The sequence below is a fragment of the Heterocephalus glaber genome, unplaced genomic scaffold, assembly GCF_053883595.1.
Source record: "Heterocephalus glaber isolate CG9 unplaced genomic scaffold, H.glaber_assembly_v1.0 deba00001442, whole genome shotgun sequence".
NCBI classification, from domain to species: domain Eukaryota; kingdom Metazoa; phylum Chordata; class Mammalia; order Rodentia; family Bathyergidae; genus Heterocephalus; species Heterocephalus glaber.
This window is the reverse complement of record NW_028258296.1, coordinates 55,264,741-55,291,272: the sequence shown is the minus strand read 5'-3', so window position 1 is coordinate 55,291,272 and position 26,532 is coordinate 55,264,741. Positions and strand designations below refer to the sequence as shown.

Genomic DNA, 26,532 nt, shown 5'->3' with positions numbered 1-26,532 from the left:
TAAAATAGTAACATTGTTTTAAAATTTATTTAAGGTTAGGGTTACTTCAGTGGTGGAGCGCTTGCCTAGCGTGCACAAGGCCTGGGTTCGATCCTCAGTACCACAAACATATAACAATCTAAAAATGTATTTCTTCATGCTACCCCTTACATAAGACTGCTACAGTTATTGTTTTTCATTTATAAATGCACAAGTAAATTTTCACCTTGTTTTAAGGAAAATGCCACATTGTTAGTTCTTGAGAAGTGATGCTGTAACCTACACCCTACTTGGTACACCTGGAGTAAAGTAGCATGCAAAGCCCAAACTCTGGGAGGGGGAAGACTGGCTGAGTCCTCACCGGACGACATGAATCTGAAGCGTCATTATCACTCTTTCACTGATGGTTGAAAACCTTGTCAGTAGTTCTCCATGGAATTGGATGTAGCCTCTCAAAATATGATTTTATTTCATAACCCCCACAAATTCTATTTAAACCCCAAATAAACTTGGCGTACCAGAAATTATAATGAAATGTTAGCATATACTGATAAAGTAAATGAAGGAAGATTTATGAGTCTTTTAAAAACATCAACCAGAAAGGGGGAAGTTGATCTGCACAGCTGCTAGATCTCCAGCAGGGGGCTACGGGAGATGAGCACCCCAGCCACCCTCAAGGGGCCACTCACCTCTTTGCCAGGCGAGTGGGATCCTTTGCTGCCTTGACTCCCCGCCTGGGAGAACAGCAGTGGGACCATGTGCCCTTAGTGACTGCGACACTATCATGTGAAGCCAGACCAGTGGACAAATGCCGGTTTCCACCTAACCTTGAGGCTTTCCCGTCACGCTACCCATAGTTGGCCGTTACGTAGTTCTGTCAGTGCAGTCAAGGCCAGAAGCCTAGGAAGATAGCTAGATTTGTGAGGGGAAATCATTTTACTATCCTAATTTCTCTACAATGTAACAATTGTACAACTCAACAGAACAGATCTCATTAAGAACACTTAAACTTGGGCCGGGGATTTAGCTTATGGTTTCGTTGCCTGCTGCGCAAGCGCAAGGACCTGAGCTCGATCCCCAGTACCAAACCCCCCCCCCCAAAACACTTAAACTTGGGAGCTCAGAGATCCTTACCACCTGCTTCATAGAGCCCCTCAGAAATCAGCAAGGTAACACGCATAGAGGTGACTTTATAGTAGTACTCAAATGTTCATCTCTACTTCTGCTACCTGGCTCTTGTATTACTGAGAAGACGGGACAGCTGCTGGTGGTGGGAAGAGAAAAACGGCTCTCAAAAGCACTTGTCGGAGACAGAGCAACATTCACAGACTGTGAAACACCAGTAAAGCCCAATTTATACAAGTTTGTCTGCAGATGATTCTCTCACCTAAGAGCAAACATGCACACAGACACCCACTCAGTGAGCTAAAAACACTGACAACAGCTCAAAGAAACACACACACTGGAACCAAATTACCTGCACAGAGACCTAAGAGCGAGTCGCTCAGATTCGTGCCTTGCAGGACACACGGAGATGTGCTGAAGGTGTTTGTGGTGGGAAGTGAACGGTGCACACTCAGTGGCACTGGCAGAGGTGAGAGGCGAGAGGGACACAGAATGGACCATGGAAACCCACTGACTGGGAATCCCGGACTTGTGGGTGTAGTAGTATTTTACCTTAGCAAGATGCAGGTATTATCACAAAGTTTGTTTAAATGGCTACAGATATACCTTTGGACTTTGAAATTACTTCATACCTTGAATTTGGCTCTCACAGAAATTCCTAATACAGACCACTAACTGCCCTAGAGGTAAAGGTCAGCCATGCTAAAGGCTCTTCTGCTCATAACCAGGGTTTCACGATGGAGAAAGGGACAGTGGGATACACCTGCATGAGTTCTCCTCACAGCAAGGAACAGGCTTTATCCGAGAAGGCCTTCCAGACACCTCCTGTCATCCCACCCATCAACCCAATGCAAAGATTCTGTTTCTGGATCACACAGCACCAATGTGCCCAAAACTAAGCAAACAGGAATCCAAATGAATAAAAAAGGCAGTTCAATTTCTTAAGAAACAATATATTTTATTTTTCTGACACCACAGCTCTGGCGAGTGGTTTTGTACCAAATTTAATGGAGGTTACACAGAACGTTTTACGCATGGGAGGAGGAGGAAAGGGAAGGAACCACCAAATTTAAAACAAAAACAAAATCCTGGATAGCTTTTAGCATCTGTTCCACTCCCACATTAATAAAATTCACTTGGTAATTTCTAATAAAAGGAGAACAGAAAACAAGGTGGGCAGGAAAGAGTACACTGAGGAAGAGAAAGGCTAAGGGGGACAAACCAGAGGGCATCCCCGGGACAGAGCCTTTCCTGCCAGGTCAGGACGCTCAGCATGGAAGGTGGGGCTTCACTTGAGTTATTTTCCCCAAAGAACACCAGGTATTGCAGCTGCCAAAGGGTAGTGGAGAGGAAGGAAGCAGAGGGTTGCCAGTGGGGGACACAAGGGACTGAAACACTTAACCAAGGAGATAGGGAGGGGAGGGGGAAATGAAAACGTGGTGGGTTTGTATACTGGGAGAGACAGTGCTGAAGAGCACTTGAAATGAAAAACAAATGTTCTAAGCTTCATTATTTTTAAAAAGAAAAATTCCCCCTTCCCCCCACCCCTCACTGAACTTAGTTCCTTTTTTTGTGCTTTTCATTAATACTCTGCTCTGAGGTCGTAGTTTGGTTTTTCTATACATTGGAGTTGAAAGAAAATAGTCCAAAGGTCTGAAGATGGATTCTCCACCTAAAGTAAACAGCCCAGCATTCCTGTTCTCCTCTTGCCCCAAAGACTAAAGTCTCTGCTAAAGTCCCTTTTACAATATAGTACAGTACACACAAAAAAAAAGCCCAAATAAGAAAACAAAAACAGAAAAGAATCCTGGGAGAAGCCAGTCGAAAGGACGTAAACATACAGAGAACGGTGCAACACATGACCGATGGCAATTCTCAAAGCACGGCTACAGATTTCCAAAAGTAGGTGCCATCGTGGGATACCCAAGTCCACAAAAATAATTTTTAAAAAATAAATCTTAAAAAAAACACACCTGTTGATTAAATGGGTAATTTGTTTTCAGGTAAATCCATACATTCTCAAGTCCCCCTCCCCCAAAGCAGCCCCCGGGTCTCTATTCTGCTGTTGCATGACCAACAGTAAGTACGCCTGGAACTCCCTTCAAAGAAGCTCTCAGGACCTGGAATCTCATCTTGACAAGATCAGCGTGTCCAATCTTAGCAGCTTAAAACATCATGTTTCCTGGGTTGCCAGGTCCTTGGCTAAATCCACCCATGCCCACATCAGCAGCCATGCCCCGGGGCCTCATCTGTGGGGGGATCATGATGTTCTGTTGGGGTCCCATCATGCCCTGCATGGACATCATCATGCCTGGAGAGCCCACAGGCCCAGGGTGAGTGTAGAGTCCCGCAGGCCCCCGATCTTTGCCAGGAATCATGCTCACGGCAGCAGCTGGATTGCTCATCAGGGTGGGCTGGCCGGGCATTGTAGATTGTGCTGGTGACATCATCCGATGGTGAGGTCCCATCATGCCTTGCTGGAGAAAGGCTGGTGGTCTCATTGGGTTGTGGCCTGGCATGGATGGAGCTGTACCAAGAGGGATGTCTGGAGTTCCTACTGGCCCTGGACCTCCAATGCCAGGTAAAGCTAGTCCCATTCTGGGGGCTTGATCGCTCATCATCCCCTGCATGTGCGAAAACCCAGGTCCGGGACCCTGGGGCTGTTTACGGCCTGGAACTTCTCCTCGAGGGAAATATTGCAGTGTCTGGCTAGGCTTCTCAGATGGAATAATGCGGGACAGATCAAACTCAGGTATTCCGGTGGCTCCAGGTCGGATGACCTCTTGTAGATCTGGGTCTGTAAACACCGAAGGCATGCTGTTCCCCAGGACAGTGAAGGAGTCAGGACCCCCTGGGCCTCCAGGCTTGCAAAGTGCTGCATCTGCTGAACTTTGGGGCAGGTTGCTGGGGCGGCCAAGGGGGCCTTCTCCCGGGAAGCCCATCCCTCCTGGGAAGTTGCCTTGTCCCCCACTGGGACCATTGTGAGGGAATGGAACCTGCTGCGGAGGAGACTGTACTGGTGGGAAGCCCTGGGGAAAACCCATCCGTCCTTGAGGTACCATCGGAGGCTCCTGGGACCCATGGCCCATGATAGGATTGTGTGACATCAAGCCAGGTCCCATAGGGACCCCGTGAGGTGGTATGTTGGGTCCCATGGCATTTGGAGAGGGCATCTGATTGGAGTGAGAAAGTGGCTGGGTCATTCCCATTGGGCTGAGGGTTGGCATCGGAACCACGGGATTTGGACCTGAAATTCGAGGATTCTGTGTATTAATGCCCATTCCTAGAAAAATAAAGATATCAAAGGAATCAACTCAACCAAAAGCAACTCAGAAAAAACTGTAATAAAGCAATTTAACAAAAAATTATTGAGCATCTAATGTGCATGGTTATACACTGGGAAAACACACAATACATAATCCCTATCATCAGTAAGATTGTAACACATTCGGAGGCACACAAACCTGACACCTCTACAAGAGAACAGATTGAATCTTAAAACTATGATATGACTAGAGGAGAGAGCAAGGTAGAAATTCTATGTGAAAAGTTTTAAGTTAATATGCAAATGATACTCAAGACAGAAGAAAACAATCTGCCTGAATGATGTAAGTATGGCCCTTTTTGGAGAAAAGCCAATTACAAGGCCAATTACAAAAAGAAAGACAAATCAGATAGGTCTTTTTCCCCCACAGGCATTATTTTATACTGCCTTATAAACAAAGCATTTAAAACTCTAGGTTACACGAACTGCTAAAGAAATTATATCTTTCAATGAAAAAAATAGTACACAGGTTCTATGATAGTCTCTGGAACATCTAAATATTTGGTCACCAACTATGGGAGGAATGGTGTTTGTGCCATTCAGGGAGCATGTCCTAACCTGGTTGATTTGGGCCACTGATGAATAAACAGCATTCCTCACCACCAGAATAGAATTGGAACCAGAAACCCATGGCTGAAAGTCATGGTCCCTTTGTGGATCAGCTTCACCACTCCAGATCATTTCCTGTTAGTGGAGCTGGTGAGGGTGGGGCTGGGTATGGGAATGCAAGCATAACAAGCAGGAAAAGGAAAAATTCTGTTATCTCCCTAGCCCTAAACAAAGTGCTCCTCTAGGAAATAGGGACTTCCCATTGTCTGAAATCCTGTGGCCGCTTGTGGTTTGAGGTCCTCTTTCCAGGAAAATACTTGAGAACTAAAGAGATTCCAATCAGTATGTTAAAAAGAAACTGGCCTTTAGTATTGCTGCCAGAGGACCACAAAGAAAAACAAAACAAAAAAAGAAAAACAAAAACAACAATTATCCAAATAGAAGCAATAGAATTATAAGGAAACCTGCTTTCTCACAAAAAACACAGAATCAAGCTAATGAAGTATTATCTTCCTCTAGTCAGACACTTTAATTCTACCTGAAACTAATTTAGAGCGTTACATTTTTTCAGCTTGTTCAACTTCTACCTATTTATAGCCAGTGAGAAAATACTTCATGCAGTTTCTCTTTTGTCCAGCACCAGCTCCACAGCCCATCTTTCTTATTTCTTACCCGGCATGTTATTCATTGATGGCAAGTTGGGAGAGCGAGCTGGAGGGGAGTCGTCATCAGAGCTGGCCACAGTCTTGATGGCATCGTGGTATAATGGGGTAGAACTGGGCATTGCAAACTTGGACATTCGAGACATCATAATCGAGAGTGGGTTCTGGGAAAGGGTTGGCTCTGGAGGCATGGTGTAAGGTGTACTAGAGGGAAGACTTCCAGGGATATTCACAGAGGCAGGCTGGCTGGCTGTAGGAGGTGGAGGACCACCTAATAGAACAAAGCATCACAAAACAAAAATGGGCAGAAAATTAGATTCCTTTTGAAGGCTATGAGGCCCTATGATTATGAACTAGCAAGCCCGGAATGAGACAGATGAGCAGGACAGTGTTATTAGACCCAGGACACGAATCATCAATCTTCCAGTCAAGCTCTCTGTGTGTGCAGAGAGAGATGGCAGCATGATATAGAGGTGACGGATCAGCAGATGTGAAGACAAACACACCAGGAATACATTAGAAACATTAGTTCAAGCTTGAGGAAAGCATGGTTTACAGACCATTTCACTGAAAAGAAAGTGAAGTAAGTGGATCTCTTTCCCTTGCCAATCACAATTTAGAATTTGGCTCAGGTATTAGAATGCCCTGAGCCAGACTAGTGTTCCAACCCCAGGCACTAACCACACTGCCTCACATACACTCCCGATTAATTTCCCCAACCAAGATGTTTGCGCTAAAAGGGTCTGAGGGGGGCTGGCTATTCCACTCTAGTGCTTCGGTGAATTGCCACCCCACAGAGAGACAGACACTTTAGCTTGGTAGGATAAATCTCCCATCTTATTCTGATTCTAGTCTTTCTCAAATGGAGACAAACCAACCCAGTATTTACACCCCAGTGCCACTTCCACTGACCACCTCTGGTCCCATTCACAAAACCACCATCATCAGCGAGAGCCTCTCCTAGGAAGAAAATACCAGTAAATTGTAGCTGATCTGTGAAAACAGCAGCCTGTCAAGGACATCCTGGTAACTGTGTCTGGTCAACACTTAGAAGACCCATGCAATTCTTTCAAAGCAGGCTCCCCTCTTTGTCTAGGGTTATACTCAGAAGTTCCTGACCCGAGGGTAGCCTTCATGGGTGGGCCTGGTATTTTAGGAAGCTACCTTTCTCCAGTACACAGACATTTATTTCACCAGCATGTGTTCACTGCACAAATGTAAATTACTCTATGAACTGACATGTATTTCCCATCTTCCCTTCTTTCAACAGTCCCATCTGACAGACAAAATTCTTTGCCAGGATTAGACACCTGTGGAAACCTATGGAAATATCATAGGTTGCCATAAATTTTGGCAAGGACTGCTGCCTCTGACTGCACAATCAAATTAAGACATCAATTTTCTTAAAGTAACTAAATCAGGCTCTAACAATCTCCAGCTACAAGGTGCGACTGCGAGGATGCAAGCATACTGACCTGACTCTACACTTCCCAGCATGGCTGGGGAAGCCATAGTGAGGGGCGCTTTATGGTTTGGAGGGATCCCAGGACTCTGAAGGGGAGGTTTGGGAGAAGAGGTCCATCCAGGTGACGGGGCAGGAAGTGATGGAGACTTGAGGTGAACAGGCGAAGCAGCAGCAGACCCCAAGACAGGGGGGGACTTAATGGAAGCAGCAGCAGCTGGGCCTGCCAGCATGCCTGCCAGCTGCGATGGAGTCTGGGGGGACTTGAGGTTCCCCGAGGGCGAGCCCAGCATTGGGGACTGAACTTGGTGCATGGTGGGAGATTTCAGAGGGTTAATGCCTGGGGAATGCACCTGGCTGCCTGCCACAGATATATCCAAGGGCTTCCGCCCCAGGCCGCGCTGAACTGGAGGAGCTGTGTTGAGGGTAGTGGGGTTACTAGAAGGGTTGAGAGGTAGTGGTGGCATATGACTGAGTCGGCTGTTAGTCCTTTGGTCGGGCCCAATTGGCTCTCTGAGATTCCGCAAGCCACTGTTGCTGCCTGGACCCTGAGACATGGGAACGAATGGCCTGGGGCCCATGCCATACTCCTGCTGAGGGTGCTCACCAAATGGCAGTGGCACCATCTTCTGCTGGGCAGGCAGCATGTCTGAGCCACCCGGGCGTAATTTCATCATCTCCTCAGGGCCCGCCCCAGCCTCTCTCATCTTCTGAGGTATCATCTGAGAGTTGGATGCCATGTTGACATTTAGGTTGACATCTCCCTTCATCCCACTAGAAACTATCCCAAACTCCAGATCCCGACCAGGGCCTATCTGTGGAGGCATTCCTTTTGGAAAGTCCCCCCTGGAAGGACTCAGAGGACCCTCAACTGGTATCCGAGAAAAAATGGGATTATTCCCAGGCTCCATGTGGCGCTGGGAACCTGGGATCATCCTATTCATCTCCATGCTGGGCCTGATGCCTTCCATACTCATCCCTGGGGGAAGACTCAACTGTTTTTCTGCTAGCTGCTGTTGAAACATTTCTTCAGATAAACCTTGGGGATTCGGAAAGCGTTCCCCTCGGCCGGGACCACTGAAGACACCCTGGCCAGGAGGGAAGTTTCGACCATCTGGGATTTTTGGCACATCATCTGGCCAACTGACTCCAGAAAGACCTGGTCTAGATGCTGGGTTGGGGACATTTGGCCCCTCCATTTCAGAGTTTATCATTCCTGCAAATCCAGGGAGGCGCATCTGGCCCCCTGGCATGTTGGGGTGAGGAGCCATGCCTCTCGGGGGCAGAGAATGTGAAATGTTGATACCATCAGAAAATGGCTCTGCACCTCCAGGGGCCCAGCCTTCACCAGGGGTCATCTGGTATGGAGGCGGAGGCCCTCGGACCACTCCCCGCGGCCCGTGCTGATGGACCATCATATCCTGCAAGGAGCACTGTTGGACAACCACTTGTTCCTGCTTCCTCCTCTTCTCTTCATAAAACTCCTGTTGCAGTTTCAGCCATGCTATCTGCTCAGGAGTCATGTGGTCTAGGTGGTCGGGTCCTATGGGCCCAGACTGGGAGTTCATAGAAGGCGGAACCATTTCATCTGGAGAAAAGGGTACATCTCTATGTCCTTGAGGGCCAAAAGGAGCTCCCACATCTGTTCGGGGCCCAGGTCCCTTACCTAGGCTTTGGGATTGAGCCATCATGGCCTGTATTGGCCCTTCTGGTTTTTTCTGAGGTCCATCTAATACCCCAGTATTCTGCTGAGGACCTCCACTCTGTCCTCCTGTGAATTCTTTCTCATCAGGGAAAAGCATACGCTGGATATCTCTGAGAGTTTGTAAGGAACGCTCCCGGTGCTCCAGCTGCTCCTGAGATAGGCCATCGGGGTTTTCTCCCAGTGTAGGGGGCTCACCACTGGACACTGGTGGAGGTGGGGGGGCTTTGGGATCTGCTGAAGAGCTATTGCTCCCCTGGGAGGCAGGGGTTACTGCACGATTGTTGGGTGTTGAGTTTGGCCCGGTCCCATCTGGGGGCAGTGGAGTGGTGCTGGCAGGACTGCCCACGGGAGGAATCAGCTTATTTTCTACCCCAGGACTGTCCCGGTCCAGGGGGCGTGGGGGTGCTGCAGGTTTGGGTGCTGGTGCCGGAATGGGTGGAGTTGGCTGCAGTCTGGTGTTCTGGGCAGAATTCTGGTCCTGGCTGGCTGGAGCTGGGGGTTGTTGCGGAAGAGGTTTTGGATCATTCCGAAGAGTAGATATCTGTGTGTTCTGAAGGTAAACAAGGTTTTTAAATCACTGGTAAATTCAGCAGAAGGGCAATTAAAAGAGGAAAATAAAGTTACAAAGGACTTGTCTCGGTTGCATAAATCTATATTGACACCTACTTTCCAAGGTGTCGGTGTACAACCCTTCTTTGGCCATGGAGACATCTTTATTTTTCAAACCTTACTGTTAAAGGCATCCTTTCTCCCTTGCTAAAGATCAAGTTTCAATAACTTTACAAGCATGCCAGGGGAGAGGTACTCTGCCAAAGTAAATACATTTCAGTATCTATTTCGAGGAACAGGTTTGATATTACATGTCTACTATGTGTTTTTGATTCAGTGAAAGATTAGTTCCTTGGTACGTGGGAGGATATACCTAACACCTTTTTCTTTTCCCTAGAAGTACAACAGGGTATACAGACTTCTCACTGTCAATCAAAAGGTCTGATGTTTCCAACTGAAAGGGAAAGTGTAAGTCATGTGAAGCTTTACACTCTATCAGCCAGAGGCAGCAGGGAAGGCTGCTCCATTTTAACGTCGCCTCTAGCAGGGCGACTACTGAAGAACTCCCTTCCTTGAGTTTCCAGGGGGCCTGACATCTCTGGTTTTTGTTTTCAGTCTGTGATCACTGGTTCCATATACTTGATAAGAATGTGTACACTAACCTGGAGTAAGATAATCTGCAAGCAGGAAGCGTTTGTGGAGAAATCTGAGGCTTTCTTGCTTATGGTGTTTCTTGATCTGTTCTTTCTTATAGACAACAGGCTACCTTTTTTAACAGGTTGGATGATTGCCTTATTATTTATTTAAAGTGCCACTGCTATACTAAGTCCTGGATATAAGCACACTCAGCTACAATAGGTGACATGGACACCATGAGCATTTGGAGGAGGGATGTACATGAGTATCTGGAGCAGGACGTTCTAGGTCTTAACCTTAGCAGAGCTGAGACTTTAGGGTAGCGAAAGGCCCAGTCTACAAACTGCCTCAGTGATCTTTCACCTGTCTCCAGTGAGCTGCCTACTCCCTTTCTAGTATTCATTTGCTCCTAGTTGTTCATTTAATCCAACTGTATTCCCAAATCCCTAGGGCTCTGACTTACCATCCAACTTAACTATGTGAATCTGTACACAGTCATTATGTGTATCTATACCTATGAACAGTTTAGGTTTCATATACACAAAGACATAGCTTTGAGTGTTTGCATTTGGGTGGGGGGATATGTTTCACTTAGAGTTAACAATACAATGCACACTTGTCTGTAGATAGATTCGTGGGAGTAAGATCTGCTGAATCTCTGTGGTCAAAAGTGCATTCCACACCTGCAATTCCTTTAGTGGTCACCTGATTTTCCTTCTACCGCCATTTTACTCTTGATTTTGTTGACCAGGATTTGTGTATTTATTACAGGTGGGTACTGATTTCACTAAGCAACTATAATGGAAGAAACCATTTAGTACCACACCTTTTCTCTTAGATTTAGAGCAATGGATTATTACCAATTCCCTACTGAACTCCTATTCTGATTTCAATTTAGCACTGGAGAAGGTGGAGGTGACGACTGCATTGAGAACTCTCATGACGTCCACCGACTACTGGACTGAGGTGCAATGTTCCTGTGCACTCCAGGACAAGCAGCATTTTCAATAAACGGTATCCACCCTCTGCCCGTGAGTAGCAAAGATGCATGCAGAATAGGAAATTCCTCCTCTACGTCGAGGAAAGCCCAAGCTCTGCTATATCCACAGAGACAGAGATTTCTTTGATACATAAAATAGACAAGATGTCACTTATTTTATCTTGAATTGTAACTTTTATCACTTATTGTCATTTTACTTTTTCATATTTTTAAGACCCATCAGTGTCAGATTTTAGGCTTTCTGAAAGCAAGGGGTATCGTGAACTTCTTAGTATCCACTCACAGCACTTGGAGCATGCATTAAAAATGTTGGTCACAAGGAATGCTACTGGTCCAATTTGGCAGCCTAGATGCATGGAAAGCAAACACTGCATGCTTTTACAAATGCAGTTTGTAATAGGTGCTTAAGATCCAGACAGGAAACAGATTAATACTTATTATAATTTTAGAAAGAGCAAGCAGTTAAAAGGCATTCAATGATTCTCACTTCAAATAAATTATAATCATTTTGAGCCACTAAGACTAACTATGGAAGTATCATCATGTCCTGCAATGGCACAGTTTTGTTTTGTTTTTTTGGTACTGGGGATCGAACTTAGGACCTTGCACTTGCAAGGCAGGCGGCAGAACCACTGAACTAAATCCCCAGCAGCACAGTTTTAACTGTTGCTTTTTTGTGTTCTTCAACTAACTCTAAGGGTGTTTTGGGGGGTTGTTTGTTTGTACTGGGTATTGAACCCAAGGGTGCTCTACCACAGAGGTAAATCCCCAGTCCTTTTTAAAAATTTTTATTTTGAGATACGGTCTTACTAAGCTACCCTGACAGGACTTTAATTTATGATCCTCCTGCCTCAGTCTCCCTCAGTGCAGGGGTTGCAGGTGTGTGCCACTATGACCACTTTAGTTGTTTTTAAAACCTGCTCTGTCGATGGGTTTGGAATTTAGATTTTCCTAGAGATGGGTTACACAAAGGAAACCCTAAACAATCTGTAAAACTCTTCTTTTATTTTGCATCTTCTTTCTCTAGTAATCTGTCAATCTCCCAGCATCCTGGCTAAAAAAGCTGGTGTAGAGACATGCTTAAGACCCCCTCATGCCAGGACCAGGACCAACACCCAGAATACGGCTCATGCCACCAAGACTAACTATCTCCTGACAACTTAACTCAACCCTCCCGCCTTAGTCACTGGAGAACTGAGTCAGTGCTCCATACCCAGACAACATACCAGAGGGGCTGTGCTTCTCTCTGCCTTGCTGTTAGAGATGTTCTGAATGTGGAAGGAGACGATCGTTTCAACTTGGCCCTTCAGTACCGCTTCTGCGGCTCTACAGACGAAGAGACAACACATACTAGGGCTCACTTCTGTTTTACTGTTCACTTACTGTAACCCCAAACAAACAAACCCAGATTGGACTTTAAGGGAAGGAAAAGAAAATATGTATAAAGAGCTGCCCAAAATGTCGAATGAGAAGAAATCAAGGAAAACACACTTCATTATTTGTTTTATGGAGAATCCTACTTCAAAATCCCAAACTGCAAAGGGCGAACACAAAATCTTAACAACACCCAGGGACACAAATAGTCTAAGGCCGTTGATACTCCCTTTTTTGCTGAAGTGAAAAAAAAAAGTATACACAGGGTATTTTTTGACAAATAAATAAAAATTCATTGGTTCATCTATTCACTAGAAACATATATAGCAAAAATGTTCACAGTAGTTATCTGTGAATCTGGGATTTTTTTCTTTTTGGTACCACGGGATCAAACTCAGAACCTTGTGCTTGCGAGGCAGGCAGTGGCACCAATGAGCTAACTCCCCAGCCCTGAGATTTTTCTTTCTTTAGTTCTATTTTCTAATTACCCTAGTACAAATGTTCATTACTTGCAGCATCTGAAACAGAACAACAGTGGAGCATGGCGGTGCACATCTTTAACCCCGGCCCTCTGGGAGGCTGAGGCAGGGGGTCACAAGTTTGAGCCTGGCCTGGGCAACTCAGTGAGACCCTGCCTCAAAAGGAGGGCAGCTGGGTGGGAGGGAGGGGGGTTTCTATCCATCTACTTATCCCAGTGAGAAGGCCCTAGGTTCAGTATCCCTGCTACTGCAGTCAATCAATCAATCAATTATTGGTAGGCTACAGAAAAGTGGAAAAAGTGTATATTATGCAGTCAATCTCTCTGTATTCGAAAAAGGTCTATGTGTACATTTGTGTAAGCACAAACATTTCCGAAAGGAAAGCCAAGGAAGTATTATTGGTAGATGCTTCTGGGAAGTAGGGTGGGGGAAGACTTATATTTTATTTTACCTCTTTTTGTTCTATTAATTTTACATGATATACAAGCAAGTTTTTTTTTTTTAAAAAGGCCACTGCAATGGGAATGAGAACTTAGGTCCCCACAGAGAAGCCGGCCCAGCCATCAACTTACTTATTGGCCATCTCAGTAGAAAACACATACACCACTTTGGCTGGAGTCTTCTGGGCAGGCGCAGGCTCCGGGGCAGTAGTTTGGCCATGCGAGGGAGTGGAAGACCTGGGGACTGGAGCGGTTGCTGGGGCCATCGAGTGTGGTGTGTGCTGGGAATCCTGGGACTTTATGTGCTCGGTGGAATTACATTCTAAAGGAACGAAAAGACTCACTGTCACAGACAGAATCAAACTCCTTCTTCTTTTCTGCCAGCATTTACAGCATCACAACACAAACCCACCTTGAGTATTTCAAGGAGGAACTTCCTTGCTAAGAGGAAACCTTTTCTTCTATTCATAAAATTTCAAATACTCATCTCCCTAAATCACTCGTTATAAAGCACTCCTCCCCCTCATCTCTAATTCTGTAACTATTATACATCTTTCAGACATTAGCGTAACTGGCCCTCCTTCCTAGCAACTTTCTAAACCTTTTTGGACTTGACTAGATGTCACTGCTAACTGATCTTGCAGTCCCCTAACTTCTTTTATTCAGCATTTATCAAATTTCATTCTAATTGTTGAATCATCAGCTTTCTAGATGCACTCAAATCTTTACGGACAGCAACTGCTGATCATGGCACCCCCCAAACCCAGGAGGCCTCATAACACCTGGGAAGGGAGGGCTGGGGAAGGAGGGAGGAAAGAAGGGGGAACAATCAGCCAGGTTTTCATTTTTAATTTGGATTGGGAAAACACACTTCCATTTTCTGAATACTACTCTCATGTTCTGGCCCACAGTATAAGATTTGTGGTCTTACATAAGGGAGGAAAAGCGCCTACAATCACATACCGTACCCCTTCCTGGCTCACCCCATTTTGGGGCCTGCCAAATCTCTACCACATCTGGTAGCCACTCATTCCTGTCACACTGGAATCAGCTGAGACACATCTGAACTAGCGCCAGGGTCATTAAGGCTTCCTTTTGTGTCTACAAGTCTGGCAAAGCGGCAACCAGAGAGCACAAAACCCCAGCCTTGGAGGACTGCTCTGATGGAGGAGAGGAAAGGATGCCAGAAAAACTGTTCCAGTGTGGGCCCCTGACACAGACACACTGAGCTACTGGCTTGAAAGTGCAGCAGAACAGCACACAGGCCAAGATCATGCCTACGAATGTGGTGAGACTCATGAAACACCCTACCTAACCACATGCATCCTCAAGAGTGGGAACTCTGCAACAAGGTAGTTCCACACTTCAGTAAGCAGAAAACGAACTCCTGCATCTGACTCCTGTTTTCCCCACTGGCTGATATTGGCCTCCACCAAGTATCAGGCCTTCCCTCGGGAGCACCTACTTCCCTGTAGTCTCAAAGATCTTATGGACATACCTTTAATGTCAGAGTCATCGTTTGGAGTCCCAGGATCTCTCTGATCAAAGGAGTCGGCGGAAATACTTCGCTCCCTTTTCCCCTTGCCCTTGGCACCATTTCCAGCCCCATTCTTCAGCCCCATGCTCCCACCTGGGCCAGGGAGTGCTTTAGGGGTATGGCCCCCACTCTTGGAGTCACAGGGGGATGGCTGGGATTGGCTGGCTGAGCCCCCCTGTTTACCCTGATTGGAGAATTTGGAATCCAGCTGGGGGTTTCCAGATGGGGACATCACTGTAGGGGGACGGACCATCACCTCCTGCTTTGACTTAGGGCTACTAAAAGAAACAAATAACAAAGGGAGATCAGATACCAGATACAGTTAGCATTACAAATTAGGGAGCAGCAATTTCTATTGTGTGTCAAGGAGACCCTGAGGACTAAATAACCACCCTGCATTTCACCACGGGCCACTCGCTGGTTCCCTCCACCCTGGCTCCCATATCAGCAGAGAGAGGATCAAGCACAGTGGCCTGCCAGGTCTTGGGAACCCGACAGTCACACTGGGACCCATCTCTAGGGCTTCTGTCAATAAAGGACAACGGTTTCTATGTACACAGAGAAGTGACTCTAACACTAAGACTAGCTCAGAGTAAACAAACAGGCATCGTTAAGATCAAAATACTACCCACCCCCGCCTGATGACAAGGGACAGCTGTAATGAGAGGCTGGTTTGCCTGCTGGAAAATGTGAGCAGGTCCAGGAGAGCAGGAAGAAAACCTCGGGTGCCTGTCAGGTTAGGGAAACCCTCCAGGACATAAATCTTTCCCAAAAAGCAGCATTACACCAGAACAGTACGGAGCAACCACTGCTTTTGGGGGGAGGAAAATTTCTTTTAAAATAACGATGAGTACAGTGGAACAGAGGAAAACTTTCACGTGGCAGGCTGGGCTCGTGTTTTGTGTCAGGACCTTAGGCCCTCCTCACTCTTCTAGCCCTGTTTCCTCAGGCACCAAGCTTAGCGGACTGTACTGGTTCAGTGGTGGCAAACCTACGGCACATGTGTTATTGTGTTTTTCTTTTAAGACAGAAGATGTGAATGTATGAGTTGTTTTTCCTAAACTGAAACCTCAGTGTTCAGGTTTAATTGCAGTGTTGGCACTTTGTGATACGTTGTGGTTTTGGCTTGCAACTTGGGCATTTGGTCTCTAAAAGGCTTGCCATCACTGTATCAGTTGGTCTTTAAGATCTTCTTCTTTGTGCTTTGGTAAGGAGGGGGCTGGTAAAGAGCAGAGGTCAAGGAATGATAGATAAAAGGATACCACAAGAAAATCAAACATAGCTTTGATTATTAGCCTGTGTACTATTTTATCACTACTTCTTTTTTTCTCTTCCTTTCCCATTTGGATCTCATTTGCTTCTAATTCGACATACCATTTGTCCAACAGGTATGGCCCACCTATGGCATCCCCAGGGGGTGGCAGGTGCAGGCTCGGGCCCTTACCTCTGTGTGTTTCCTGACGGAGAGTTCCTCACTTTAGGATTGCTGGAATGCATTGATTGAAATCCTCAGCTTGCAGTCTCAAGCAGAGATGGGCTCACCGAGTTCCTCTCGGGCTGCAGCAGAAGCAGCTGCTAGAGGCAGTGGCAGCGGCCCACTGCTTGCTTGGAGCGTCCCTTAGCGCTGGCCACCTATATGCCTTTTTCCTCTTTGTTTTTCTTTGCTGTGGAATTGGGTCCTTTCCCTTTGCAGGTCCCGCATTCTCTGGGTGTGTGCCTCCTACTGCCAAAGGAAAATCTCGCATCTCCAGGGCACACTGTGGGAAAAGGTCACCCCCAGCCAAAAAAAACAGAAAAGAAGAAAGAAAAGTTGGGAACAAAAACAAGACATAAAACACCTATATAACAGGACCAAGATGAAAACAGCAACTCACCATTCCTCAGCTTCCATCAGGGTCAAAGCAAAGGGCAACGCTCCTGTTCTGCCCATGGGCTCTAGTGCTAAAGCAACTAAAGAGTCACTAAGACTTTCTGCCCCACATACAGGCCTCCTACCCAGCAGCATATACCAGGCGCTGGTAAGCAGAGCAGAGAAACAGTTTTACCTTTAGCTATATATTCCCCCTCCTATTTCTCTACTTCTGAATACAAAAATCCTCAAAAACTAGTGCTTTTCTTTTTTAAAAAAACAATGGTATAGAAGCAATGGGTACTGGAAATCCACAGCGACTCTGGTTTTCAGCTGTGGTGGCAAACAATGGCACAGAAATGTAACAACCCACCCAATTTCAAACGACGAAGTAAATGAATCTATGCTTATTTTCTCAGGCCCTCAAGGGTAAAGGGACATTAAAAGAGGTACTTCTGAAAACAAATAGTGAGCCAATATCAAATACAATCAGTTCTGCCCCCTTGTTTCTATGATCTTTCTATTAAATTACGCTGAGAATGGATCTTGAGTTCCCCCTGCTTAGTGACAGGGATGAAAGGCACGGGTATGCATGGGAGTGATCCATAATTCTGAAGGTAAAAGAACATCTTTGAAAGCTAAGATACTTTTTGAGCGAATTTTAAGGCACTCTGATGTATAAAGGTCAAGAAAATATTCCCACACCTAGTGACAACAAACAAGAAAGCCGCTGATTAAGGGAAGGCTGGGCTAGTTCAGGGATCACCCAGACAAGCGTCAAGTCACTGCCCCTCCAGGGGAGTTCCAGCCCGGCTTTCTCCTAACCACCATCCCTTCTCCTCCTGTTCAACTACAGGCATCCTCCGGATGGAGGGATTACAGTGCTGAAGGAGAACATCAGGTAAGAACCAGTGGTTACAGAATTCAGGGAGTTAGGAATAGCTCGGGTGTTACAGCCTACAGGCATTCTGTGGGAGCACCAGTTAGTACAGTGGTGGTGAACCGATGGCACGCACAACCGATGGCTATATCACTGAAAGCTCTGAAAGGTTTGCCACCACTGAGTTATGATCTAGGGTTTGGCAGTACGATGACTGTCACGTGTTAAATGTCTATTTCTTCATTTAGAAATTTGCAAATAGCCTCAACAATTTTACCTGGAACACTGAAGGAGATTTATGTAAGTTCTGTGTGCACACAATTACATTTTCTCCTTTTTTAATAAAAGAGGCAGGAAAAAGAACTAGAATAAAACATTACGGAATGTGTTTATGCTGATCTCAGGAGAAAGCATTTAGAAACATTCTGGTCTTAATTATATTTGAGGTTGTATTTTTATCCCCTACTACCTTTCAGCTGTTTTTTTCCAGTTTAGAGGATATAATGGATTGTCATTGTCAAATTCAACCTACAGGATCATAAACCATTTTGCAACTTCTCACTAACCACCAGGAATCACAGGTAGAATAGAAGTAGCAAACGAATCTGTATGGACAAAGCCATCAGAAAACATTTACCTCGGGAAAAGACACGCAGTTACCATCCACATAGTCTCTGTCCTGTAACTTCTGGTGCTTTGTTTCCTCACATATTCTAGCCTCGGTCCATGTACTGAATGACCCTATGCATACATTTCACCTCCCTTGAAAGACCGTGTTCTTTGAAGACAAGAACCTTATTTTCAAGATCTTTGGTTTTTCTATAACACTTGGCATGATGTACTAAAGAACCCAGCTGGTTCCTGTGACTACTCCGCTTCTCACAGGCTCTCAATACCTGGCAGTTGTGCACCTTCTTCCAAAGAAATACAAAAAATATTACAAATAGCAAATCACCTCGTTAATCTTCCAGGCATTTATGATGAGCTGGTAGCAGAGATTATTTCTAAGTAATGCTGTGAACATAAAACATTTTAATTTTTGAAGTATTTCTACAAACAGTTTCTTATTCTCACAATTCACCTGACCTTGATCAACAGGTATTTTCAGATGATGAATGGAGCACATTGGGCAAATGGTTTATCTCAGGTTTCCAATCAGTGCTCCCAGGCCTTGGACTTTCCTCTATGCCGCCTCCCCTGCCCTCACTTTGTGGATGGAGAGAGAGCGCAAAGGCTGAAACAAGCACTAGTGCCACCCGGTAATCAGGAATAATATCCAGGTTTTCAATCCCTCATCCAAGTGAATTGTTGAGAGAAAATAATCCCTAGCTTTAGCCTTTCTGACAATAAGAGCAACTGAGCAAAAGCTCTTCCATGTATCTTATCACGTAGTTCCACAGGATAAAATTAGGCTTTTCAATAGATGAACACTCAACTATTTACCTTTAAGGACTGGAAAAGACCTCCCATAGGATCATTATAGCCAGAGAGAGACTATTTTCCCCCAATATAACTAAATCTCCATATATATATATATATATATATATGTATTTCTTCTCTGAGGTAATACTTTAAATTCTTACTGTGTGCCAGCCACTGTGTAAGCCAAGGACATACACATTAACTCACTCACGGAGACCCCACAAAGCTGGTACTCCAGCTTTAGAGACGAGGAAACTGAGGGTCACACTGCAGCAGGTGGTAGGCGGGTGTCTGGCCAGACACTGTTTAGGGTCTGCACTCTTCATGCTAGCGCCTGGGTGGACAAGGTAAACTAGCTCTCACTGTGACGACTCCCATGCTCCGCCAAGCTCACTGACCCACTCTGCTGGGTGCCACTTCATACCTCCTACGCTGGCTGTCTACGCCCCCCCCCACTCTCTCATCTTGTCTAGCACTCAAGAAGGAGAAGAGGTATCACCAGGCAAGGATGTCTTCACCAATAAATATGCAAACCCATTTTTGATCTGTGCCCAATTCCTCTTTCTTCTCTAGGAATGAAACAAACAACACAAAACAGCCCACTTCTCCCCAAAAGCTCAGGTCCCCACAAGTGGTCTCTGTCTCCTCTGGTCGTCCCTCTTATCTCCTGTGTCTATTATCTCTTTCTAATCAGTATTCCGACATGCTGTAGTACCTGCCAGCATTTAAAAAATAATTAAAGCAAAACAAACCCTGGGCCGGGGATTTAGCTCGGTGGTGCCACTGCCTGCCTTGCAAGTCCAAGATCCTGACTTTGATCCCTGGTACCAAAAAACAAAAACAAAAACAAAACAACAACAACAAAAAACATACCCTGGCTGGAGCATTTGATTCATCTTCAGAGCCCAGTTTCTCCACAGAGCTGACAAACCAGAGTTCATTCCTCACTTGCCATTCATCCTTCATCTATTTTAAACCAACTTCTACTCCCAGATCACAGAAACCACAACTTTTGTTGAAGTCACCTCTGGCTACCTGTCTATCTCATCTTACTCCACTCATCACCTAGATCTTGCCAGCAGATCCCTTCCTTCTTGGAAACTATCTTCACTTGGTTTCCATAACACCATGCTCTCCTAGCTCCCCTCCTACCTCTCCGCTTACTCTTCGTCTTGCATCCTTTGAGGCCCCTTCTCTACTCAGCCTCTAAGATTCTGACTTCCTCAGGACTTTGCTCTGGGTCCTCTTCTGTCCTAATCTGTGAGCTTCTTCATGCCAGCCACCCGCAGCTTGGCTTATGCTCTACAGATCTCCGTATAGAACAAGTAACTAACACACCTCTCTAGAGGTCTCACACTGGACAAGTGTGAACATGATTTCGTTTTGGTTTTTTTTGAGTCAGGCTGGCCTTGCACTGTGTAGCCCCGGCTGGCCTCAAACTTGTTGAGATCCTCCTGCCTCAGCCTCCCGAATGCTGGGATTACAAGTGCATACCACTATGCCAGCTGAATGTGAATTCTTCCTATCTGTATAGCCTTCCTCCCCAAATTATTTTCCCTCCAGTTTCCCAGCCTCCTTTGGGCTGGGGATATAGCTCAGTGGCACTGTGCCTGCCTCGAGAATGCAAGGTCCTGAGTTTGATCCTCCATACCAAAAAATCAAAAGCCTTCATCTACCTAGTTGCTCATGCCAGAAAGTTGGGAGTCATTCTTGATGTTTCTCTCCCTAACCCCCTACTTTCCCATGTCAAGTATGAATGATATTTTTGCTGAATGAAGTCTCAGCCTAGTGCTTCTTCAGAGAGTAAGGATCCCCTAACACTACGGATCTATGTGAAATTCTCCATCACTCTCTTTTCGTAGCGTCTGGGGTTTTTCCTTCGTAATTTTTCTCCTGTTTTATCAATGTATGTGTAATTACGTGGTCATCTGTGTAACATTCATCTTTCCCACCAGACCATAAGCTCCATGAAGGTAGGGAACAAGACTGACTTGTTTATCTCTATATTCCTAGCACTTACTATAGTGCCTAGAACATGGTATTTACTCAAAAAAAAAGTGTCATATAAAGAAAATAAAATCAGTATGTTGAAGAGATATCTGCACTCATGTGTTCACTGCAGCATTATTAACTATCACCAAGACAGCAATCAACCCAAGGGTCTATCAATGGATGGATGAAGAAAATGTCACAGACACACACACGCGCGCGCGCACACGCGCGCACACACACACACACACACACACACTCTCTTGAAAAAACAAAGAGCCGGGCTGGTTAGCTCAGTGGTTTCGCCGCCTGCTGCGCAAGCTCAAGGACCTGAGTTCAATCCCCGGTACCAAAACAAAAAAAACAAACAAAGAGCCATAAAAAAAAGGCCTTTGAAAAAAGAAAAAGCCTTAAAAAAAAGAATGAAATCTATCATTTTCAACAACACAGATGAACCTAGAAGATATTATGTTAAATAAAGTAAGCCTGGCACAGAAAGCCAGCATCACATGAGCTTACTTATATGCAGAATCTAGAAAGTTGAACTCAGAACTAGGCAGGAGAATGGTGGTTATCAGGAGCTATGGGATGAAGAGGGGGGAGCTGGGTGACAGAAGGCAAAACAAAAATCTACTGAATAAAATGGAAAGCTTTTCCCCAAGATCATCTTTCTAAGCCAGACGTGAGTTCCACTCCATCACCCATCGGCCTACTCACCAAAACCCCACGGGTCACGACACTGCAGTGCTCATCCTGGAGGTGAGGAGTCCAGGAAGCCCTTCTCAACGGCGACCCTCACCTGGAAGAGGACAAACCGAGGGAGACAAATTCCTAAGTGGATTTTTAAAAGATGACAATATCAATTTGTCAAGGAATAGCTTTAGAGAACTGGTTTCCTATTCATTCTAGAATATGAATAAGAGGAAGTTGTCTCCTACATAAACAGTATCAATACCCAATTATTAAAGCACATAAATATACACATATATATGCATACATATATATATTTATATGATGTTTCAAGGTGTGGCTTTCCCTCCTTCCCAAATGGACACTTTATTTTCAGAGGCCAGAGAAATATTAGTGTAAATAAAAACAATTTTTCTACAGTGGTATCTTGGTACTGTACTTGTCATTAACTGGTTCCAGGAGATGTGACAAGTACCACAGACAATGAATACCAAACAAACTGATTTGGCTGACAAAGGGCAAACTGACACCAAAAAGTTCTAGCTTGTGTGTGGAGTGCCAAACAAAGGACAAGTACCAGGATAATACTTCTGAGTCAAAATTGAGTTCAGTGACAACTCTGAGGACCTTCCAAATTGTCGGGTATGCCAAGGTATGAGTGTACTTTTGAAATTTTGGGACATTTACTACAGGGAAAATAAACCCTCATGTATTTGCTTCTGCCCATTTCTTATTAGTATAGAGAACTGATTACTGACTGTAAGGTGAAAATTCCAGATGTGTGTTTGAATTTACAAAGTGAAGCCCATTCACAGTTTTTCCCTCCTCTCAATTATGTGGCAAGCATCCAGCAAAAACATTTGTTTTCATGTATCTTAGAAGGAACTTGAGGCTAAACAACCTAGCCAGATGACTTCCTTTTACTCAGTACCTACTGTACACAAATTGCTATGCTGAACTGAGCTAGATGAAGTCATTAAAACTGTGACTGGTCAAGAGCTATTTCTAACATTAGTCCTTGTCAACTAGAATTAAGACACTGAGCCTCTCCCTCTGCCCAGGATTTAATTTTGAAATTGCAAGGATGAACCAAGTTCTAGGCTGTCTGAGGGCCAAATTATTTAGGAACCTTTAAAAAGAGACTCTATAGGGTTGACACAAAGGTATAAGTAAATTCACAAATTAATTTGACTAAGGTCAGAATCACCTCCAAAATTCCAATTTCAACTCTTCCAATAATACTTTCCCACTTCTCTGCTCTACAAAGTCAAGTTTATTAGAACTATGTCATGTTTAACAAATTTCATTTTTATGTTATGACCACTACTCCATAAAAGGCACAGTAGCACACTTAAGAATGTGGAACTAAAAGGCCTCAGGATTCCATTCCTAGCTCATTCTTAACTTTGGCATGCCAACTACTGGAAGGCTTCTTCTCAAAGTACACAATAGGATGAACCATTCTTTCCCCAACATGTGGCAAACCACAAATTATATGATGGGCATGTATAGAAGATCATGGTCCACACAAAATATTAATGTAAATTTCAGTACTCCTGGGGTAAAATGCATTGTGTCCTTCAGTAGCTAACAAACTTTAAGGAAGCAAATAAAAATTCATATCAACCTAAAGAGTTTTGATGAAATTCAAGCATTCAAAAATGAATTTCAACTATCATCATTTAGAATAATGGCTAGCAAAAGCAATATTTCAGCATAAATGTCCCTTTTCTGTGGAATTTTCTTGATTGCCAGCTATTCCTTGTATGTCCTCCACAGCCCTGTAACATTATAGGCGTGACACCACTATAATATGTGCAACAACTGGGGCTTGGGTATGTGCAAATGGGGACTCCCTGAGGACAGGGCCAATCATCACGGAACCACCTGCCACTCAGTAGAACCTTAATTAATGGTGGTTACCCCACATGTTATAACGAGTGAGGGGCTCATGCATTGCTACTCTTACCTGGCATTTATACAAATTGGAGGTGACATGATGAATAACTTTCTCCTCCCCAACTGAGTTATGCCCAAGTCCTTGCTCACAGGAAACTTTAAGGAAACTACTGGTAGTCTTGACTTGCAATTAATTTGATGACTATTACTAGACATATTACTAGAATGATGAACAAACGTAGTTTAACTTTTCAGGAATCCTATAAGTGTAGAAATAAAATTCCAAAATATTCAGACTGAATCACACGTTATGGGCTTACATCTTCAAGTGCTTTACCTTTCACGATGTCCAATTTGCTCTCTCTTCTACATCAGGACACAGAAGAGCTTTCCAAGAATGATCTGGGCCACCCAATCAGAAGGGTGTTTTTAGGTCAAGCTGGAGTGATACCAACTAATCTCACAATTCAGTCCTAGAAGGACAAGAAGAAAGGAAAAATTCATACCCAACTTCACACTGATTCCAAAGAAAGCTACCCATTCTCCTAGGCCAAAGTGGTATCTGGAAGAAGCAACAGCAAGGAAGCGATGACGTCAAAAATGGGGGAGGCAGGCAAATCAAAATACAAGTCAGACAGGGACACTGCAACCTAAATCTACTCACACCACTGAGGACTCACCATGCTAATGGTGACCGGGAAGCTCAGAAAAACCAGTATCTACCAGATACACAAGTATCATTACAGTGATTATTTTTAACTTTTCCACAACCCCAAAACAGCCACCACAGGTTGTAAAATAGACTTTTGTTTCATGTCTTCTCTTTGCTCCTGTTCTTACCATGGTGGAAATGCTGAAAAACACCACGAAGCCTAATAGGCAAAGAGCCACAATTTCACTTTCAAAAGTGAGTTGGTCTTGGGAAAAGAAAAAAAAAAATCAGTTGGTCTAGAGTTTTTAACTTGGGACTCACCAAATCCAAGAAATCAAAGAATATCTGTGAACTGGCTGGGAGAAACTTAAGATCTTCTCTAAGTAAAAGTTACAGAGCCTCCTACTGTGGGTGTAGTTATTAACAACTCAGGTCAGTATGAGCATCCTGGGATTGCGTCACTAACAGAAACATAGTTGTTGCATAGACTCCAATATGATAGGTGCACTCACTGCTACTTCAAAATTATAGCAGCTATTTCAAAATTACAGTACTGTTAGACATACATCTGCAGTTTAATATTTGATGTGTTATAAAGAAGCACATATATTACTATATCACAATTAACATTTTGGTAACTGTTTCTACTTCATTTGTAATTCGATGTATTTTATTTTGTGCATTTAAAAACTATTCCCAGAAGGACCCTACGCTTCACTAGATTGCCAAAGGGGTAATAGGAGATATTAAAGTTAAGAACTCCAAATCTCGAGCAAGTAAAGTTTCTAGAGACTCTACCATCATTGTACTCTACCCAAAGCAGACAGAGAAATCAGCCATCCCACCAATACTATGTCATAGCTGAAAAAAATTAGCTTCCAATTCCAGGAAGCCAAGAAACATGTCCAAGGCCACACACATTTAGGGCTGGCATAGCCTAGATTAGCATCTCAGCATCTATTTCCCCACTCTCTTCTGAGGTCCTTTGCTTACATTTTTGTCTTACCACTAAATGGAGAGAGGTATTACCTTTCAAAATTAATAGAAAACCCAAACTCAGAAAACAGAGCAAGACAGATGTACAAGATAGCTCTTTTTGTTCCTTGATCAAGCATGCTGCTATAATTATTACAAAAGCTGAATCTGGTCTGTTGGTGAGATACCATAGCAGTCTCGCAGACGAGAGGGGAAAGTTGGGCTATATAATCGCTTATTCTCAGAGGTGTTCAAAGCACTTTGCTGATAGGCATTAACATGTTAGGCTGAGATGCAGTTATGAGTGATCACAGCAGGCAGCATCACTTCACAAATGGGAGAAATGGAGAATAAGAAGGAGATTTGTTCAAGGTCACATGTAAGTCAATGGGAGAGCTGTCTTCTTAGTTTCAAGTTCAAGGCTTTAACCACTATACCAAGTCACCATGATCAAATATTTAGTTCGCAACAATGTTTGTGAAGTCTCTGGATTTTTTTAATACAAACCAGAGAGCAATTTTTATTTTTTTATTTACAGGAGCTGACACTTCGGAAGGCAATGGGAAAAATATCCCATAAATGCAATGTATACAAGTACTTCTTTGCTTATATCAGTCATCTAAAAATCCAGGTTGGGAATCTTTTGCTCAAGAGCCAGTTACACACTACTTGCCTTATTAAAAAAAGAACTAGATAGAAAGTGTTCTTTCAGCCAACGGCCTCCCTATCTATCATACATTTGTCATCTCACATTCAGCACAGTGATACAGAATACTACTCTAATGGTTTAACACCAATCTCTAGGTCATAAAACTATCAAATCCCATATACTCTTACCCCCAAACTTTTCTTAACTTTAAATTTTCTCTTTTTTTCAAACCATCAAACAAGTAATGGAAGCCTCATTCTCAAAGTATCTTTGTTCCAGATTCTCTTCTTAACCCATCTCTCTCTTTAACAGTTTGCATGTTTTTCAATAGTGAATAAAGAGGCTTTAAATATAGAGGCCTTAAATTTTTACTTAGGATTATCACATTATACTCACAAACATTTCTTTGTTAAATTTCCCAATCACCAGGATCCAGTCAAAAAACAAAAGCAACAAGACAATCATGCTCCACGATCTCCACAAAGAGTTACAGGTTCTAAACATACTTAAGCCTTACCCCTTAATATCCATCTCTCAACTATTTCTCTACTTCTCCTCACTCACTACCTCCTAATTCTAATTGATTCATCCATTGCTCAGTGCTCAGTGCACACGAACCTGAATCTCTGGCCCAAGAAGGAACATTTAATTCCTTAATAGATCAAACGCTAACAAATACTCCACCACACATCATTACCCAAAATG

At 44.2% G+C, this 26,532-nt stretch overlaps 3 protein-coding genes across 7 annotated transcripts in view; 1 reads left to right on the top strand and 2 right to left on the bottom strand.

Moving 5' to 3' along the window:
* Positions 1–2,885, top strand: part of Acp6 (acid phosphatase 6, lysophosphatidic) — a 46,529-nt gene extending 43,644 nt beyond the window's left edge. Inside the window, exon 11 of the mRNA XM_021265802.2 lies at positions 217–2,885. The gene's annotated coding sequence lies outside the window, so the exon portion shown is untranslated. The remainder of the gene's footprint in view (positions 1–216) is intronic.
* Bcl9 (BCL9 transcription coactivator) lies at positions 2,042–16,454 on the bottom strand. 2 transcript variants are annotated; one of them, XM_004853891.3, is made up of 7 exons: positions 16,267–16,454; positions 14,784–15,100; positions 13,418–13,607; positions 12,219–12,318; positions 7,116–9,357; positions 5,651–5,911; positions 2,042–4,387 (listed from the first exon to the last, which is right to left on the bottom strand). In XM_004853891.3, exons 1-7 carry the CDS (start codon positions 16,317–16,319, stop codon positions 3,270–3,272), a joined length of 4,281 nt encoding a protein of 1,426 aa, XP_004853948.1. In that variant the 5' UTR covers positions 16,320–16,454; the 3' UTR covers positions 2,042–3,269. The 2 variants fall into 2 exon arrangements, with proteins under 2 accessions (XP_004853948.1, XP_021121459.1); XM_021265800.2 differs by having other exon boundaries at positions 15,006–15,100.
* Positions 16,361–26,532, bottom strand: part of LOC147827762 (uncharacterized) — a 66,966-nt gene continuing 56,794 nt past the window's right edge. For 3 of the 4 annotated variants that reach the window (XM_087213344.1, XM_087213342.1, XM_087213343.1), the window contains 3 exons: positions 23,889–24,024; positions 21,680–21,761; positions 16,361–16,579 (listed from right to left, as the gene is read on the bottom strand). In XM_087213344.1, coding sequence (XP_087069470.1) covers positions 16,361–16,567 — 207 coding nt within the window. In that variant the 5' untranslated portion in view covers positions 16,568–16,579; positions 21,680–21,761; positions 23,889–24,024. Of the gene's footprint in view, positions 16,580–21,674; positions 21,762–23,888; positions 24,025–26,532 lie in introns of those variants that run through there. The other variant, XR_015452081.1, reaches the window with a different exon arrangement.

Bases quoted from the DNA above. Each gene is read 5' to 3' on its own strand.
- Bcl9 (XM_004853891.3), bottom strand. From the start codon at position 16,319: ATGCATTCCAGCAATCCTAAAGTGAGGAACTCTCCGTCAGGAAACACA. The intron at 15,101-16,266 runs GTAAGGGCCCGA...TGTTTCTTTTAG, and splicing joins CCGTCAGGAAACACACAGAG to TAGCCCTAAGTCAAAGCAGG. The intron at 4,388-5,650 runs GTAAGAAATAAG...TTATTTTTCTAG, and splicing joins ATCAATGAATAACATGCCGG to GAATGGGCATTAATACACAG.